Source organism: Mycotypha africana, assembly GCF_025528875.1.
Source record: "Mycotypha africana strain NRRL 2978 chromosome Unknown BDF20scaffold_7, whole genome shotgun sequence".
Lineage (NCBI taxonomy): Eukaryota > Fungi > Mucoromycota > Mucoromycetes > Mucorales > Mycotyphaceae > Mycotypha > Mycotypha africana.
This window is the reverse complement of record NW_026515731.1, coordinates 1,688,732-1,706,746: the sequence shown is the minus strand read 5'-3', so window position 1 is coordinate 1,706,746 and position 18,015 is coordinate 1,688,732. Positions and strand designations below refer to the sequence as shown.

General features: G+C 37.2%; 9 protein-coding genes across 9 annotated transcripts; 5 read left to right on the top strand and 4 right to left on the bottom strand.

Annotated features, from left to right (window-relative positions):
• Positions 1 to 139: 139 nt before the first annotated feature.
• On the top strand, positions 140 to 2,527 carry BDF20DRAFT_822837 (WD40-repeat-containing domain protein; the record flags this gene model as incomplete). The annotated part of the gene is made up of 10 exons (XM_053077746.1): positions 140 to 179; positions 265 to 351; positions 455 to 556; positions 632 to 728; positions 893 to 999; positions 1,091 to 1,173; positions 1,251 to 1,353; positions 1,501 to 1,595; positions 1,714 to 2,004; positions 2,081 to 2,527. The coding sequence occupies 10 exons, from the start codon at positions 140 to 142 to the stop codon at positions 2,525 to 2,527; spliced, it is 1,452 nt and encodes a 483-aa protein (XP_052935173.1).
• A 149-nt stretch (positions 2,528 to 2,676) lies between these two features.
• On the top strand, positions 2,677 to 3,798 carry BDF20DRAFT_822470 (TUP1-like enhancer of split-domain-containing protein; the record flags this gene model as incomplete). Its single annotated transcript, XM_053077699.1, has 3 exons — positions 2,677 to 2,863; positions 2,935 to 3,590; positions 3,652 to 3,798. Coding segments are annotated over 3 exons (990 nt in total), but the record flags the coding sequence as incomplete, so codon positions are not given.
• A 986-nt stretch (positions 3,799 to 4,784) lies between these two features.
• On the bottom strand, positions 4,785 to 5,860 carry BDF20DRAFT_822598 (P-loop containing nucleoside triphosphate hydrolase protein; the record flags this gene model as incomplete). The annotated part of the gene is made up of 4 exons (XM_053077715.1): positions 4,785 to 4,898; positions 4,971 to 5,077; positions 5,204 to 5,285; positions 5,354 to 5,860. The coding sequence occupies 4 exons, from the start codon at positions 5,858 to 5,860 to the stop codon at positions 4,785 to 4,787; spliced, it is 810 nt and encodes a 269-aa protein (XP_052935171.1).
• Positions 5,861 to 5,987: 127 nt separating this feature from the next.
• Positions 5,988 to 6,847, bottom strand: BDF20DRAFT_880124 (uncharacterized protein). The gene is made up of 2 exons (XM_053081602.1): positions 6,540 to 6,847; positions 5,988 to 6,455 (listed from the first exon to the last, which is right to left on the bottom strand). Exons 1-2 carry the CDS (start codon positions 6,733 to 6,735, stop codon positions 6,325 to 6,327), a joined length of 327 nt encoding a protein of 108 aa, XP_052935170.1. The 5' UTR covers positions 6,736 to 6,847; the 3' UTR covers positions 5,988 to 6,324.
• A 678-nt stretch (positions 6,848 to 7,525) lies between these two features.
• On the top strand, positions 7,526 to 8,824 carry BDF20DRAFT_837062 (uncharacterized protein; the record flags this gene model as incomplete). Its single annotated transcript, XM_053079009.1, has 7 exons — positions 7,526 to 7,594; positions 7,681 to 7,741; positions 7,768 to 7,928; positions 8,049 to 8,099; positions 8,304 to 8,407; positions 8,431 to 8,657; positions 8,745 to 8,824. 7 exons carry the CDS (start codon positions 7,526 to 7,528, stop codon positions 8,822 to 8,824), a joined length of 753 nt encoding a protein of 250 aa, XP_052935169.1.
• Positions 8,825 to 9,049: 225 nt separating this feature from the next.
• On the bottom strand, positions 9,050 to 9,660 carry BDF20DRAFT_822620 (uncharacterized protein; the record flags this gene model as incomplete). The annotated part of the gene is made up of 2 exons (XM_053077719.1): positions 9,050 to 9,206; positions 9,287 to 9,660. 2 exons carry the CDS (start codon positions 9,658 to 9,660, stop codon positions 9,050 to 9,052), a joined length of 531 nt encoding a protein of 176 aa, XP_052935168.1.
• An 848-nt stretch (positions 9,661 to 10,508) lies between these two features.
• BDF20DRAFT_837060 (uncharacterized protein) lies at positions 10,509 to 11,868 on the bottom strand (the record flags this gene model as incomplete). Its single annotated transcript, XM_053079008.1, has 3 exons — positions 10,509 to 10,733; positions 10,866 to 10,891; positions 11,631 to 11,868. 3 exons carry the CDS (start codon positions 11,866 to 11,868, stop codon positions 10,509 to 10,511), a joined length of 489 nt encoding a protein of 162 aa, XP_052935167.1.
• Positions 11,869 to 14,038: 2,170 nt separating this feature from the next.
• Positions 14,039 to 15,159, top strand: BDF20DRAFT_624943 (uncharacterized protein). The gene is made up of 3 exons (XM_053075902.1): positions 14,039 to 14,666; positions 14,748 to 14,874; positions 14,965 to 15,159. The coding sequence occupies exons 1-3, from the start codon at positions 14,103 to 14,105 to the stop codon at positions 14,973 to 14,975; spliced, it is 702 nt and encodes a 233-aa protein (XP_052935166.1). The 5' UTR covers positions 14,039 to 14,102; the 3' UTR covers positions 14,976 to 15,159.
• Positions 15,160 to 15,637: 478 nt separating this feature from the next.
• On the top strand, positions 15,638 to 17,126 carry BDF20DRAFT_837058 (pyridoxal phosphate-dependent transferase; the record flags this gene model as incomplete). Its single annotated transcript, XM_053079007.1, has 5 exons — positions 15,638 to 15,927; positions 16,024 to 16,155; positions 16,242 to 16,519; positions 16,603 to 16,942; positions 17,024 to 17,126. 5 exons carry the CDS (start codon positions 15,638 to 15,640, stop codon positions 17,124 to 17,126), a joined length of 1,143 nt encoding a protein of 380 aa, XP_052935165.1.
• Between the last annotated feature and the right edge of the window lie 889 nt (positions 17,127 to 18,015).

Below are 18,015 nucleotides of genomic sequence, written 5' to 3'. Positions count from 1 at the left end.
GAACTTCTTTGACCTTTGTCTTTGTAACGAGCATTTTCAAGTTTTTTTCATATCATTTAATTGAAATATACCATACAACTTTCACGACGTATAACATAAGTGTATATTCAAGTATTTCAGACAGGATAATTTATAGACTATGATCATCATTAAACCAGACTGGGTTTGTCATGGAGGTAGTAAAAAGAAAAAGTCGTGATGAAAACTCAGTAACGTCTCATCTACCTCATCAATCACTAAACTGAACTTTTAAATTGTGGGCAGATCGCGCTGATTCGAGAAATAAGAAGCCATGTATATACTCTATTCACGTTCATCCTGATGGTCAGAGAATAGCTACAGGAAGTATAGGTAAAAAGAGCATCAATTATAATAGAATTTTTATTATATTTTTTCCTTGCTTTGACAAAAGAAATTTTTATGCGCTGAAAATGAACTTTACTTACGAAAATAGACGGCACTGTCAAAATATGGAATACAAGGCCTATATATGACGAAGCGGCTGAACTCGATCCTAACTGCCATAAACTACTATCTACTATGACCAATCACAATGGTAAGTGAAGGGTCTTGAGGCAACAACAAAAAAAACCATAAGAAGCTTACTTATACCCCTTTCAAACACTCATAGGCGCGGTACTATGTGTTCGATGGTCAAACAAGGATGGAAGATATCTTGCTTCGAGTTCGGATAATGACAACGTTATTATGATATGGGAACGCGACACGTAATATTAGCCCCTCCCCACCAAAAAATTGATGCTGAATATACGCACGTTTGCACTGTTACTTATCATTTTTGTTGTTTCCTAAATAGTAATGCTACTGCAGGCGCTGTTTTTGGCAGTAGTGATATCAATTACGAGACTTATAAAGCTGTCAAGTATTTAAGAGGACACGAATCGGATGTGCAAGATTTATCTTGGTCAAGTGACAACCGTTATCTTGCTTCTTGTGGTGTCGATGGATTGATAATGATCTGGGATGGAAATACTTTTGGTATGTGCATTTTTTGATCGGGTTCCTTTACTTCGATTACGTGCTATTGAACTATGATTTTTGATGATTTATTTCTTTATTATGGCAATAGAACTTGTTAAAAAGGTGGATCAACATACAGGTTTTGTAAAAGGAATAACTTGGGACCCTGCGGGGAAATTCCTGGCCTCTCAAGTAAAGAGCAATTGAAAAGCAAACTTACATACCAGTCCTGAAACTAAATTGACTTTTCCCCCATCTATCTATAATAGTCAGATGACAAAAGAGTGAAGATATGGAGGACGTCCGACTGGCAACTTGAGACCGAAATAGTAGGTCCCTTTATAAACGCACCGGGCACAACATTATTTAGACGTTTGAGGTAAACAGAGAGGGAAAGGAATGAAAATAAGAAAAAGAGAAGAATAAAGCTTACATCTCTACAATGAATCATAACAACCGACTTAATCATTTGTGATAGTTGGTCTCCAGATGGTGCACATATTGCTGCAGCGAATGCAGTAAATGGCATTCAATGTATCGCTGCTATAATCAATCGAGATGATTGGAACGCAGATATATCACTCGTGGGACATACAATGCCAGTTGAAGTAACTGTAAGTTTTCTTTAATAATTACTACCAATTCACTAAGTGCAGATGCTTATTTTACTTTTAACTCTACTGGGTTCTTCTTTTATATCAAACGCGGGAAAAAAATCGTTGGTTACGATAGGCTTTTAACCCTAAAATGTTTTACATGAGAGATGATGAAGACGAGAACATCGCTGAAGAAGCTTCACCGGCTTCCATTTGTGCATTGGGTAGTCAAGATAGAAGTGTATCTATTTGGGTTACTAAATTCAGCCGACCTCTATGTGTAGCAGCGGATCTCTTTGATAACAATATTTATGACGCGAATTGGACTCCAGACGGAAGAACCTTATTTGCCTGCTCTCAAGACGGTACTGTTGCATGTATCATGCTCGACACAGAGTTAGAGGACGTGGTGCCGGATGATGAAATTGTAAAACCGTGAAACATACGCTGTAGGAAATAAATTATGCCTGAATGCTAATGTTGTATCGTTTGACATCCTTTAGAATTCTGAGTTGGAGAAGTATGGCTTCGGCAGAGTAGGTAATCACTTTCCTGAGACGCCAATGCAGCTTGAACTTGAAGAAGAAGGAAAAGATAAACCGAACAAAACTCCATCAAAAAGAATAGAAAAATTGATGACAGGAGGAGAAGCATCGTTTCCGGGCTTCCAAGAAGACACGGACATGACGGATGCAGTTATACCGCAAGGAAATAAAACAGAAGCCTCAAACATTGATATACCAGCCTCGATTATTACAGCGCAGCAAAAAGTGACGTATAAGAACGGTAAAAAACGTATTCAGCCGGTTATGGTTTCTTCCGCATCAACAAGGCCAGCAGTAGCAACAAACAACTTATCAAATGGAACTGTGAATTCACAACCGAAAATTCATGTAAGTGGGCAATTGATCGTATGCTTAATTTGTTCCATTTATCCTGAAATTCGTTAAACCGTCCTTAGAGAGCCAACATACCCTCTGCAAACTACTTACAGTTTGATGATCCTGTTATACCCCCCAACGGCATAGGCGCTACTATTGCTGGAAATAAGCCTGCAGAATCGACTGCTGTCGCTGAAGAAAAAGGTTACAATTTTACAGATAAAAATGTATTAACTGGAAACAAATCAAGAAGAAAGATTGACTGGGCAGAACCATCCCTCGTACCGCCTAGTGTTAAGGAAAGTCAAATAAGATTAGGCACGCCAAAGATTCTATCCTTTCTATCTGCATCAAACTCCAAAAAGGGAACAACGGTAATTGAATGTCACAACAATATAGTAGAAGGTATGTTCGGTATTGCTATTTGTCATTGTTAGATTGCAATTCTCAGTTGACCGTTCCGATGGACACAATAGGCAACACCCAACGAACAAAGATTATTGCTACCAATAGAGGTGCCCCTATATGGACAGACTACCTTCCTTACGCAGTACTTTTGGCTGCTACAAATGAAGTCTTTACAGTCTTGGCAGGTGAAGATGGTTCACTCAATGTTTATTCTCCTAACGGTCGGCGATTGTTTCCACCTATTATTTTAGAAAGCACAGCTGTCATGTTGAGATGTACTTCTTCCTGGTTACTGTGTCTGACTGTTACTGGATTACTATATACATGGGATATAGCTTCTCTAAAATGCAAACTTGATGGTGTTTCAATAGCTCCTATATTGCAAGCAGCAATTCTGTCCGAGACTGAACTACATGACGCACCACGAATTAAGGAAATACGGATGCAGAAAGATGGGTTGCCTATCCTTATTACGAGTCTACAGCAAGCCTTTGTGTATCATACAGACATGAAAGTATGGATGAGAATCAGTGATGCATGGTATATCATCTCGGAATTTTGGGGTTCTGGACAGTTTCCCTCAGCAGATGAAGACCACCCTTTGGGTTGGCTTGCTTCACAAATCGACACGGCGAGAGGAGTTGATTCTCTAACTCGGTTAATGATGGATATAGCGAATACGGATTACCATGTAGCATCTGTGGTGACAATTGGTCAAATTGAGGTATGGTTTTCTAGCAACTTGCACTAAGAAAGAACTCTTACTGAATCCATTTGTAATATAGACACAACTCGCAGTAGCAGCATTACTTAATTCACCAGAAGAGTACTCTCGTTGGATGACGTATTACGCCAGAAAGTTGGCAAAGGAAAGCGCGAAAGGCAAAGTAGAGGAGCTATGTCGATGGTTGATTGGTCCGCCCTTCTTGTAAAGTATAAGCCAAGTTTCCATATCTTGGAAAGAATATAAAAGATTAACCTCAATGACCTATTTCTTATTATAGACCAAAATTCGAGAGTGCAGACTGGAACCCTTCTATTTTGGTACGTAATACACCTTATGCTGGAAAGGCTTCACTCAGGCTAATGGTTTAATCCTTTCTTTTTCATATCTCATGAATAAATAGGGTATTTCCAAGCATGATCTATTGAAGCAAATATTACCAATCCTAGCTCAAAACCGTGGATTGCAACGTATCATCAATGAATACCAGGCATGTCTGTAACGCCAATTTTTAACTATATTTGTAAATACTTTATTGCGTTATAAAGAGCAAGAATCCGAAAATGTTTACGATAATTACTCCTTCTTAATATGTACAATATGATGTGATACCGGTTCCTCAGCTCGAAAACGATGTTGGAATAAACTGACAATACAAACGGAGCATTTGGTTTTTTTTTTTTTTTTTTTTTTTTTTGTAAGGTGTAATATGACTGAGTGTGTTGGTTATGGTTGAAAATTGTTCGCCTAAGCTGTCATTATATAAAAAGCACGCAATGCTTTCTCTGTCCAGAGAATAGTAGTGAGATCGCATTATTTCACGAACTTTAATAAATTATCCTTCTCTCCGCCTATTGATGTTAAAGCGTCTGTAGAGACTATTTCAGTATTCGCAATTATTAATAATACCAACTCTTCAAATTTTCATAGGGTGAATATGAATTGTGTTTAACTCAAAAGGAAGACAGAATATGAGAGTAAGTTATCTATCAATATGAATGTAAGTTCCACTTGACGGCAATGACATTCAGATGTACAAATTATTGAACTAAAGAAAAACTAACCTTTGTGTTGCCTACGTCTTCTCTCAGACTAGTCATCGCAGCTTCTCTAAAGAGATTATCCAACTGAGCTCCTATAGTTCGATTATACTGTTGGCGATCGCAGTTATTTTTTTTATTGCTAAAAAACAGTTTAATATTTCTTACCTGACCAATTTTCTGTCTTTTGCACAATTTCATTTAATTGCTGGTGATCTAACACGATTGGCATTTTAGAACTTATACCATTAATGATATCTCTTCGTTGCTAAATGTTCGTATCTGTAGTTTAGCCCTCGAAACGTAATGCTGATCTGTTAGGTTATGTGCAGCTACTTACCGCCTCATTGGGCACTGATATATAGATGTGCTCATCAAATCGACCGGGTCTCAGCACAGCAGGATCCATCACTTCTATTCTATTGGTGGCAGCAACAACCAAGACATCTATCTGTGCATTCCGTTGCTTTTTGGTTAACAAGCCATCCATTTCTATTCAAATGAAATTCTCAGTACACCAAATTTCAATCATCCAAAAGCTTTTTACATCACACATTTAAGCTTTTTCTTTACCCGTCAAAAAACCGGTAACAATTCTATCGCTGGTATTTTCTGAAGAATGGCTTGTTCCTCTTTTAGGTAGTAAGATATCGATCTTTAGGATAACATTAGTAACTAGTTCTATATGCAGTTTGTTGTTCACTCCGAGGAATAGAGTCTTACTTGATCAATAAACAGTATACAGGGTGCATTGGCTCGCGCTTGACTAAATAGTCGACTGATCGCTTTTTCCGACTCGCCCACTATCTTTGATCTCACTTGAGTACTCTCGACCAACATGAAATTGACGCCAGCTTCTGCCGCCAAGGCTGAGCATAACATGGTCTTCCCCACACCTGTAGGCCCGTGCACGAGAATACCCTTCGGAGGTGATATCCCGAGCTTGATATACTTTTCTGGTGAACGGAAAGGCTCTATGACAGAAGTTTTGACCTCTTGGAGGACATTGTCTATGCCGTAAATGTCTTTAAAAGTTATGTCTGGTATTTTGCTGGAATATTCGTTAATATTGGAAGGTTTGGTGTTTATTAAAGCTTGCTTGAAGTGTCTGTCGGTAATGTTTGTGGTGGATTCTTTAATGAACGAAAAAGCTGCCTTTGAAGTTAAGCTTTGGAGGTCGGTTGGCACAAAACCATAAGTCACTTCTGAAATGCTCTTAATTATACGCATTCGTTCTTTTTCCGATTCGAAAGGTAAATCTTTATATCATTTGTATTGAACAGAGAGGATTATGATTTGACAATTAAAAGGCTTAGAAAGGTTTGGTCAATTACAGTCTGTAAATAGAAAAGCTTACTTTTTGTTAATATTTTCAATGCTTCGTATCTCTGTGTAGGCAGTCTCATTACTAATTCTTGTATGTCGTCCAGTCTGCCAGATCGCATGAACGCAGGCTCGATGTCATGTAAACGACTAGTCAACGCAATAAAGTATGTTTTGTCGCTTAACATATCTATAGAAGATAGAAGAATTGAAGAAATTCTTCTCTCTAGTTCACTTTTTTTAGGTGTCCATTTTCCTGCAATTAAATCAATTTCGTCTAAAATTAATATTGAAGCTTCATGGTTGTTTGCTTGCGCAAAAAAGTCTGACAGCGCTTGTTCCGTCATGCCCTCCTCTATAATAAGGCAAGATCAGAGAATCAATTTGGCCAATAAGAAATATTGTCTTTCATGGAAAAGAAAGTCATCATGTCTAAGGAGTTTTATACCTTTTTGGAATATATCTGGGCTGTTCAAGACATAATATGGCAAGCTTGATGTTTCTACAATTCAATTGAAGAAGATTCCATTTAATATCAATAAAGTAATTAGCTAACTTATAAAGGGATTATCATCTGTAAACCTACTAGCAATACTTATCGCCAAAGCTGTCTTTCCGGTTCCAGGCTTACCGTATAAAACCGTGCCTTTGGATCGTGGTAATGAAGATAGAGGATCTTTGTATTTGACATTGAATCGACTAACTATGTACTGTATTAGAGTATCATATCCACCAATTTCCTCTTTAACTTGGCTTAACCATGTTAGATGGCTATTCATCATACGTGTTGGTATAAGCAAGAAAAAATCAACGAATTGTGGATCATGAAAGAGAAAAAATAAAAAAAGAAAGGAAAAATGACAAGCTTTTTTCCTTACTCAGTTTGGGAAAATTTTCTGCCCCGCAAAAACCAAAAAAACTTTAAGCAGTCAACAAAAAAGAGCGCTTCACTGACCTGCTTGTGTTAAGTGCGTAAAGCAAAATCCATATTTTTGAAGAACTGATTATGTATGTAATAAACTGTAAATTCTAATTGTATATATGTCGTTCATACTGTTGAGCTTTACCGTATAGCTGAATGAACATGGCTTTACGACCAATGCAATCACATATCTCTCAAACAGTTAAAACCAATTTCCTATGGAGTTTATGTTAACTGCTATTGTATAAACAGCACCATGTCCCAATCCTTTATATGAGCATACTGATGGCATTATTGTGCAGAAAGTTACAGTTAGTTTGAGTAGATTCTGGTAAGGTCATCAATAGCCTTACCAATGCAAACCATTCCCAAACATCTATAGCAGCAACAGTGCAATTAAATTTATTGTGACCTTACAACAGAATTTAATTATTGGATGAATTATTGATACAGCGTTTGGTAGATATTTAATACATGAAATGGTATGGAGAACGTGGCATCACGTTATATTTCACATATTCACATTCAGCTTGTGTGACAGTATTTTTCGAAAGAAAATAGTCGTTGTGAAACCGAAATGATGAAATGAAATCGTGTAACAGTAAGTCGCCGAGCTAAGGGAAATGAAGAACTGAGGTGTTCAAAATAATATGGAAGCAAATGCTTCACATACTGTTATAGTACATAGTGGGCATAACCCTTCGTTTAAACGATTCGAGGTATTAGCAACTTATACTCTCGCCATACCAAGAATTGATTGCTTAAATCATTATAAAAATATTACTGATCGTTGATGTAAAGATAGTTACTTGAAGGAGATCCGTTTGTACGACACAAATCAGTTCATGGTTTGAGAATTCTACGAAGTAATTGCGTGATGAATTGTTGACAGTCAGGTTGCATCCGGTTGAGAGTGCTTTATTCTTACCCAGAGTTACAATTTCGCCGCTTTTGTCAATCATCCAAAATTCTGTACAAATGACTGCGTCATTTATATCTCCTTTTGAGTCGAAATCGTCAAGCTTGAAGCTCCTCAGCTTGTCTAATTCTGAGGTAATGTTCAAATTGTCCGTACGACAGGTTTTAACAGTATATCCTGATAATAAACGATATCAGTGCTAGAGATACGCATATGTGAGTAGTAAATATTTATCTTTGCTGACAAGGCTCCAGTTCAGAGACAAAGCAAACGACAGGCCAGTCTTAATGGCATCTAAAAATCAAGTAAGAATTCGCTAGACAAACCTCCCTACTAGATTTATCTGTGTAAGTCTTCTGAATTTGTGTTCCCAGTTATTTTATTTTTCTGGATCGTCTGCACGAATAACGTGATTCTATATCCGTATCGTACACAGATATGTTTAGGTTAAAAGAATGTGGGCACATGGTGTTGCAATTTATCCGACTATATGCTCTTTTGCAATTTAGAAAGTCAAACCCAATGTCAAATGTCGTATAAGTAGTATGTGGAATGCTTGCTCCAAACCATTGCGGTGTCCGTCTCTTACTAAGGCACATCGAGAGCTAAAATCGTCAAACGGTTATGAATGTACAGTTGCCTGGAGAATCATGTCTCGATGTACCGTATTCGTTATTTTAGAACGGTTTTTCCCTTGGAGAGGGAAAAAGCTCTTTTGTTTTCTGCTGCTTTGTTATGCAATGTGTTGTGTACAACGGCGCGGTCAAATGCATCATCCGTCAACCCTACTGCCGCTAATATTCGCCTAATTGCGACTTACAAATCGGGTCGGTTCACGACATGTACGCATCATATCTCTATAGGTATAATAGTAAACACAATCAGTGACATTATATACTACAAACGAGAAGGTCATGTATAATATCAATTATGACTATTATACAACCTAGACGTTCAACATTTTAACAATGTGAATGAAGATCATTCTGATTCCATTGGCGTTGTTTCTAAAATTATTTCTCCACGTTAAGGCAGCTTCAGGTATCGTCCGACTTGTTAAGATCATATAGATATATATTAAAAATACTTGTTCAGGCTTTATTAGGTTATGTATTCAATTTCATTAGATATAAACAAAAATTAGAATAAATATCGGTTAAAATTATTAAAAGAGTTAAATAGTAATATAAATAGCATTATAGTGAAAGTAAAAAGTAGAATACATCGTTATTGTAGTAGATCCTTTGGTTGTTACTTAAAAGATGGAACCATGCGTGTACCAGCCGTATTTGAAAGCTAGACCACCAATAGCAAGGGTCAATGCGTAGAAAAGGAGGTTGAAGAAAAGACGAATGAAATGGTGGTTGATGGCAAGTTCAGTAAGAGCGTGAATGACAGTGAAAGCAAAGAAGCTATTGTAAAGTTGAACACATTAATAAGACAATTGTCACTTCCTTAAACGCCGTCGTGTAAAAAAATAATAGTAACTTACATCCAAGCCAAAATCATTACGGCACGAGTAGAGCCAGCACCAAAAGTGTTCAAAGTAAGGACAGACAAAAGCATAAGAGTGTTATCGCGCAGAACATGGTGGGATCGAGCAAAACGATCAGACAAGGTATCATGATGAAGACCCCATCTGCCCTTCTTATCAGTACCAGCAGCAGCAGCTTCCGGATCATCTACAGCAGCGGCACCAGTGGTGTTAGGATTACCTCGGTTATAGGCATCAGGTTTACCAAAGGCATGACGAATGAAGTAAGATAAACCCCAAATGGCGAAGAGAGTGAAGAAAGCAATCCATGCGGATCTGACCCAAGGATCAGTGGTAAAGGCAGGTACATTGTTTCCGTTTGTACGATCCATTTTAATTAGTGTTTGAGTATCAGTGATAAGTTTGTTTTAAAAAAAAGCGATTGTTATAAGAGTTTGTGTTGTTAAAAGTAACTAAAAGTAACTGAAGAATGAAGTAGAAAAAAAAAAACCAAAAAATGTCAAAGAAGAGAAGCCATATTTATATTGTTTGAGTAGTATGCCATTTTTGAAATGTAAAGCCATAGATATGGTTTTTAGGCTTGACTTATTAATCAATGATGGAATGGCATTTTCGAAGAAGAATTTATTTTTTTTTTTTTTTTTTTTTTTGCCTTACGATGACAATAAGCGGGCGTCACAAAACGTTAAATACACTGATGCTTGCATAGAAAAGTACAAACAAAATGATTTTATATGGTAAAATTGTATGAGGCACAAAAAAAGGAAGAGATCGTGACCCGCGTAGCACTCTCGATTTGAGTTTCTGTGGGGGGGGGGTGGAGGGACGCATAAAAATTCATATTGATTTCAGATTTCTCGAAAATGCTCGCACCACGCTGTTGAAAGAAGACGTAAGAATGAGATGGTTTTTGATGAAACGCTCATTTCTATTTGCAGTGATCATTTCCAATAAAAAGGAAGCGTTACTGAACGTTATAAATAACTAAATATGGAGAGATAGATTGGAGCAACTAAATAAAAATGAGTGATATATTACGTTAAACAGAATGCAGCCCAGTCATCTCGATTTAGCCTTATTTAACCTTGACGTCTAGTCAACCCCTTTTTCCATATAGCTTTTTCTACATTGGTTGCGATAACAGTAAAAAATCAGTCAATCGTTCTATGAACGCATACTTTTGCAATAATGGTTCTGAGTATGGAGTAATTCAGGTCTTCTAGACAAAAAAAAAAGGAACGCTCTCATTGGTTACCCATTCCTGGTATTGTTTAGGAACCGTTGTCATTTGTCTCGCAAGAACAAGAACTTTTCTCCGACATCCCATTTTGGCGGTCCTGCAGTACGGACATGGCAAATTAAATAACCGTAAACCGTCTCTTATGCAGCCATTGACGTTTCCTTCTGCGAAGATCTTGTATTGTTTAACCTTGAATATAGGCAACTGTACAGCACCAAATGTCAGAGATAGTCGTTATACAACTCGGTTATGCCCATAAGACATTTATAGAATTTGATCTTGGTTCTAATACAGCTGTTGAGTGTATAAGATTGTTCATTTTGTTTAATTGCTTACGGCCAAATCGGTTACACGTAACGAACCTTTATAAATCACAAGATCAAAAACAAAATGACAGAATAAGGTTTTATTAAAAAGGAAACAGTGTAAGCCTTAGTAATCTTTAAAAAAAGTTGAATCCCTCTTCACATCTGTCGGTGGTAGTATGTAAGAGATTATGTTCGATCAGATTAGTCAAAGAAGGAACCCCATCAAAGAGTGTTGGCAACCGATAATGAGTACAGATAGACTAACGAATCTCTGGTTTATGCTAGAAACGTTTGCTTTTTGTGATATGGAATACTTATTTACAGAAGAAGCGATCACTAACCTATAGACTTTCATTTATAGATCAATGCGATAGAGCTAACTGGCTAACAAAAGTATGCATCAGATTCAATGGACCCTTCACGTTATCAAATTCGTAACATTCTTTCCTTCTTTCAGCCTGACCAATGTTGTATTCAAATGCAGGGTATATAAGACGATTTGTGCAGATAGGTTCAATAGAAATAGTATACATCTTTTAAGCTTTCGTTATCATTGTCACTATCATTACTACTTTTACCAGAAACAGTATTTACCCGTAGGTCATCCTAGCGGAAGTAAAAGCCATACACACAATTTGTAGCATTAATGACGACTTTGAATGTATTTTGTCATCTGCTCTTATTATCATTACTAAATGAGCAAGACTATACCCATCTTTAATATGAACAGCTTATCTATACAACAACTCTCTTCGGTTTAGAGATACACTTAAGCACATACCCGTGATTTTACCTTTTAATATGTTGATAACTCTTTCTCCTCGCTCGTTCTTGGATGCATTGCTTGAACTTCTGATAGGTATGTTAGAACGGTTTTCAGACAATAAATTTGCCGAGCTTTTCGTGATAATGCTGTAATAAATGTGCAACCATAATGAAAAGTATGGAAATGCTTCTCTTTTCAAATAAGATAGTTCGTCAATATGCTCAAACAATGGCTGCTTCATTCTCTGCATTAAATGTTTGAACATAACTGTCAAAATTCAAACGTATGTCGTGTGTATAGATGGCACACAATAAATCAACGGTCTATCTACAGTAAGGAACTTTTGAGCGGCTTATCTAAACGTAATCAAAATTATGATCATTGTACGGAAGACTTAGGAGTCAAGGAAAAAGAATTCGATTTATGCATTGTGTTTCTTATCAGTCAATATTAATATTGTTCGATGAAGAAGGCTTATAAAGGCTTTGTGCTGACCTTGCATGATGCTTCCGGTTTTGAGCAGTAAACATGATTCACGCTTTCCTTTGATGAAACCCTACAAAGATTATTCTGTGTATTCTAGAAGGACTGCTGTAGCATATCAAATTCACAATAGCATCCACCTCTCACAACTTAAACAGCAGGCCGGAAAAACTATTGTTCTTATCCCCGATGCTTGATTTCTCTTTAAGCAATCGAGGTTTAGTTCATATGCGCTAGCAGTCTCAAACCGAAGATCCCCAGAGATAGTCCTGTAAAAAAAAAATAGAAAAAGGTTAAAAAAAGGGCTTCTATGACGTATAGTTTTTTGATATTGAACAACCAGTAGCATGCAAGAAAAACAAAGGCATTTGTATAGAGGCCAATTGTTCCGGAAGTATAATCATCCGCTATTGTTTCTAACGTAACTATAATCCGAATACATCTTAGTGTATCGTTTTTTAAAAAGTTGAAGACGCTTTCAATAGTAGAAGCACCAGTTTCTTTACACCATACAGCTTACTTAGTCCATCTGCGCTGTACTGCGTGTTAACAACTGCTTCTCCATAAGAGTCAAAAAGTATATCTCACCAGGTTAGCAAAAGGCTACGATAGAGAATGATGAAGCATTGAACCGCTTTCCTTATGATTTTAACTGTGTAGATAACAAAGCAAGAATGACAAGTATTAGGGTAGTATACATAAATGATGTTGATTGTACGCAATGAATGTTTTTGTAGACTTTTTGTTCTCTAATTTTTGTGTTATTCCAACAAGTTAGCAAGTGGGAAAAAAAAAAAAAAACGATTATATTACTGCAATGACTTTCAAAAACGAGATATAATCGTTTAATCGTTTGAATAACCAAAGCTTATCCTTATAAGCTCCCCTTTTCCTTTTCATCCCTCGTAAATCTTTATAAAAAGTAAATATACTGCTTAATAAAAGATAATACTGGATCTATTAGGTGACAAATTTATTCATATTTTGGATCCAACATCACGTTAGTCAACACTTGAGTACATACTCTTACTTTTTGTTTGCAACTGCATGATTCGAATCAGAGACAGTTTGAATACACAGTGCATAAAAATCTTTCGTCATTGCCTTTCCCTAAAAATGAATTCAACCAACGAATTATCTTAAAAGAAACCTTCGTCAGTAATATGTGCTTTGGCAAGTGAACGCTCTGTCTACTATTCTGCCGTTGCTAATGGAGAAATCACTGGTATAGGCAAGGCTTTTAAGAAACTCTTCTCAGCCAAATTCTGTGGCTATCAGTAACATCGCAATACATTTTCTCTCCTTTTAAGCAATCAGCGATCCTTTTATAAGATTGGCAGTGAATGCGATACGAACAATCCTTTGTTGTTCTTCCCAGAGACATGCTGAAAGCCGACTATTATTTTTCCCATTGCTCTCCCGCCGCTTTAAAGCGTTTATCGATGATGAGAACATAGCTGAGAGCATGTTTAACAGTCAAGTGAACACATTTTAATGAGCCACGTTTTCTCCGTTAGCAAGAAAAGACATGTCCACAACTCAAGGTGACATAATAAACAAAGGGTTTTTGTAAAACGAATAACCCTAAAGAGGCGTGCGGCTGGTAGTACTAGGTTGAATCAAGAACTTCAGTATTAGGGTGTGTCATTTGGAAATATAACACTAAATTGCATTTTGACGTGACCTTCCGATTTACCGAGCTTTGAAGGTTCCTTACATTTGACAGCCAAGCATTTACAATTCATCAGTAGCAGTAGAAGAATAAGCACTGTACTGACGACATTACTAGCACAGTGATCAACCTTCAAATCCACAACACGCGATTTTCGGTGCTGCCGTGCTTCCTCAATAACTTTCAATTCAATATTTATGACAAATAGGAGGAGTAAAAATAATTGCGTTGTCCCTTCTGGAATAAAACCGGCAAATCCTGAAAAATCATTGTTGCACTTCCCTTTTTAACTCATTTTGAGGCACATTCAACAAAACAATAAGAAGGAGTCTTAAGTTTATCTAATGCCATTTTTTACAGACGATGTATTCAAAGATTTTGTCAAACAATACAAGAATGGCAATACGCTTTTTGATGGCTGGGAGTTTTACATGAAAAATGAAGATTATCAAGTGTATCGTCGACCCGCTCATGATAGAAATCCTAACTTATATGAATACCGGGCTATTGGCGGTTGGAAGGATGTGAGAGCAGCCACATTAGCCCATGTCTACCTAGATCTTGACTTTCGCGAGAAGTGGGATAAAAACATGAAATCACATCAGCGATTTACAGTTGCAGATTCGGCCAACGCGGAGGATCATTACGATGGCCTTCATTTTGAAATCAAATACCCTTGGCCTTTGGCGAACAGAGACTATGTTTATGCTATGGAAAAGAGAGTTGTGAGGGATGACGAGACAAGCATAGATTATCAAGTCATATTGGGCGAGTCATTGCTTGCCTCATCTTTTCCTCAAACGAAAGGTGTCGTTCGAATTGATACTTATAAGCAAAACATATGCTTGCACCCTACAGAAGATGGTAACGGTTGCTATGTATTTATGGACTATTTTGATGATCCCAAGGTAAGCATAATACAGGTCATAGTATACCTTTTCTTTTCGCTAACTCAATTGTGAAAAAAAAAAATCTCCTGTGTTAAATAGGGAAATATACCAAAATCTGTTATTAATTGGGCTGCCAAGACAGCAGTTCCTATGTTCATCAACAGTTTGAAAGATGCATGCAAACTGTTTGAAGAAACATATCCCAACAAAGTACCTTCATTAGAGCATACAAGCATCATTCATTTATAGAGAATGGCATAGAGTTTAGGCTTTTTATAAATTGATAGTACAAAATAACTGCGCTTTTAAATATCACATACATGTTAGCATTTATGCTTTTTTCAGATTTCCTTATTATGTTTAACGTTGTTTTTTGAATGAAACGTCAACGAAATGTCAACCAATGGGATTTCCCACGAATCAAAAGTAGGAAAAGAAAAAGTCAAGCTTTTTCATTGGGAATATGTTTGTTCTACCCCACCTTTTGACAGGGCACTTTCTTTAAAACTGAGAAACAAAAAGCTGCGGTTTTCAATGTATTGCAATACTGAGATCAGAGGAAAAAGGAAGGCCATGAGTTTAATAGAAGAAAGCTTATAAGATAGTAAAAATCAAAAAATTAAGTATAGCTGTATGTGAATGACCTCAGTTGGGTCTTATACTGACATAAAGTCTTAAAGCATTCCAAACTTGAAGAAAAAAGAAACAGCAATAAAAAGGCACGGACAAAAAGATACCTTTCAAAGTTTTTTTGCACTATATTTTTTCCCCTTGCTGACAAAATAGCAACTATTAACAGTTCTTTGTGTTACAGTTATCAAAGTTAGAAAACACTATATAACATGAAGACGTATTTTGATCAATTTCATTTGTTATTCTTTTCTTCCTATTTATTCAACATTCGTCAATCAACTTTAGCTTTCTTTTTCTTTCTTTTTTCTTGTTTTATTCTTTCAACAAACTCTCAACAACAGCAACAACTATCAAAAATGACTGTCGACCATAAGCTTTGCATGATCCCTGGCCCCATCGAATTCCACGAAGATGTCTTGAACGCCATGGCTACTCCTGCCACCTCTCACGTCGACCCCAACTTCGTACCTGTTTTCGGTGAAACTCTTGAAATGGTTCGTAAGGTTGTCATCTCTGAAACTGCTCAACCTTTCGTCGTTTCTGGTTCAGGTACTTTGGGTTGGGATATGATGGTCAACTTGATCGAACAAGGTGATGAAGTCCTTCTTCTCAACACTGGTTACTTCGGTACCCACTTTGCTCAATGGTAAGTTTTTCCTCTATGATTCAGCGTGAATGAATACGTGGTATAAAAAGATGTTCTTTTTAATCTAACGTGCTTGGTATTCTTGCTTGGAAATAGCCTCGAAACTTATGGTGCTAAGGTCACTCAACTCTATGCTGAAGTTGGTTCTCGTCCCAGCCAAGAACAAATCAAGGAAGCTCTTTCCAAGACTCAATACAAGTTGGTCACTGTCACCCATGTTGATACCTCGTAAAGTATTCAAAACCGCAGTAGAAAAGTAAACAAGTTGGAGCGAGAATAATTAAAATTAACCCTTACCTTTTTGTCAATCATAGCACTGGTGTTCTTTCTGACATCAAGGCTGTTGCCGAAACTGTCAAGTCCGTTTCCCCTAATACCCTTGTCGTTGTTGACGGTGTCTGCTCCGTTGGCTCTGAAGAAATCCGTTTCGACGAATGGAAGTTGGACGTTGTCATCACTGGTTCCCAAAAGGGTCTTGGTGTTCCTCCTGGTTTGTCCATCGTTGTTGCCAGTCAAAAGGCTCTTGAAGTTTTACAAACCAGAAAGACTCCTGTCGCTTCTTACTATTCCAACTGGAACAGATGGCTTCCTAGTAAGTTTTGCATTCTCTAAGGTGCATTACTAGAAAAGACTTGATGGACTAAACCATTCACTTTTTCTTCTGTCATCCAATAGTTATGCAAGCCTATGAAGCCCGTCGCCCTGCCTACTTTGCTACTCCTGCTGTCCAATTAGTCTATGCCCTCCACACCTCTTTGAAGAAGATTCTCAGCCAACCTCTTCAAGAACGTTTCGACAAGCACCGTCAAGTCTCTGCCCACTTCAGACAAGTTGTCAAAGATTTGGGTTTGACTCCTGTTGCCAAGTGTGACGAATGCTCTGCTAACGGTATGACTGCCGTCTGGCTCCCCGAAGGTGTTGCTGTCGGTGACTTGGTTGGTACCTTAGCTAACAAGGGTGTCCAAATTGCTGGTGGTATCCTCAAGGATTACGCTACCAAGTACTTCAGAATTGGGTAAGGGTTTTTACAATAGAATTGAAATTTCAGAAATGACAGCTTTTGGGTACAGATAGGCTTACTTATTTCCTTTTATAGTCACATGGGTATCTCTGTCATGGAAGACGAACGTGGTCACATCAAGAAGGTTGAAGATTCTTTGGTCAACTCTTTGACTGAACTTGGCTATAAGTCTGCTTAAATTTGCTAAACTATATTAGAAGGCCTTTCACAAGACGGATCTTGAAGAAAAGGGAAAACCACTCGTACATGAGCTTTGTAGAATATTAATCTGTAACATCATTTTGTCATATTTCACAGATTTATGTGCAATATGAACACATAAACATTTTATTGCTATCATATATACACGTATTTCATATTAAGTAACTCTATTTTTATATAAAGAGTATGCAACATTGCTAAGGCATAAACGAACAAGAGGATCCTCATCATTTCTTTTGAGACTGGTATATTTTATTTCTGAAAGACTGTTGGCTATAATGTAATATACCTGTGCTTGCAATGGAAGTACTATGCCATTGATTGGTGATTCAGCCCTACATTGATCGTATCGCTAGTAAATTCTTTGCTGTATAACTCTTTCTTTTCTGTTGAAATGGTTTTCCAACAGTTATACCTTTTCATTGTTTGAGCTGCCCTGATCCATCACATACCAAAAACCAAGACCTACATTTTCGACCTGCCGAGTCGCTTAAATGCAAGTCTCCAACAATCCTATCCATGCTGATTTTTTTGGTGATTCATCCTGTAGCTTCATTCATCACTATTGAATTGAACAAAGTGTTATTTTCAATACTGCTCCTGCTTGTAGAAGGCTAAGATTCAATAGGATTTTCGTTTGAAAAACTGTACAAAAGTTCTTCGTGGATTAGGTACATTGAAAAAATTGGAAACTTTCCTGGTATGTAGTAGTTGACGAGACTGTATGAAAATCTTTTTCGTTTTTCAATTGAACCTACTGCGTTGGAAGATCGTAATGCCACGAGCTGCAATTTGTCTTTGCTTTCTATGTCGTTTTCCCCACTATTTATGTTGATGACAGAAAGGAAGCTCTACAACAAAAAAAA

Bases quoted from the DNA above. Each gene is read 5' to 3' on its own strand.
- BDF20DRAFT_880124 (XM_053081602.1), bottom strand. From the start codon at position 6,735: ATGATGAATAGCCATCTAACATGGTTAAGCCAAGTTAAAGAGGAAATT. The intron at 6,456-6,539 runs GTAGGTTTACAG...ATTGAATTGTAG, and splicing joins TTTGGCGATAAGTATTGCTA to AAACATCAAGCTTGCCATAT.
- BDF20DRAFT_624943 (XM_053075902.1), top strand. From the start codon at position 14,103: ATGCCATTTTTTACAGACGATGTATTCAAAGATTTTGTCAAACAATAC. The intron at 14,667-14,747 runs GTAAGCATAATA...TGTGTTAAATAG, and splicing joins ACTATTTTGATGATCCCAAG to GGAAATATACCAAAATCTGT.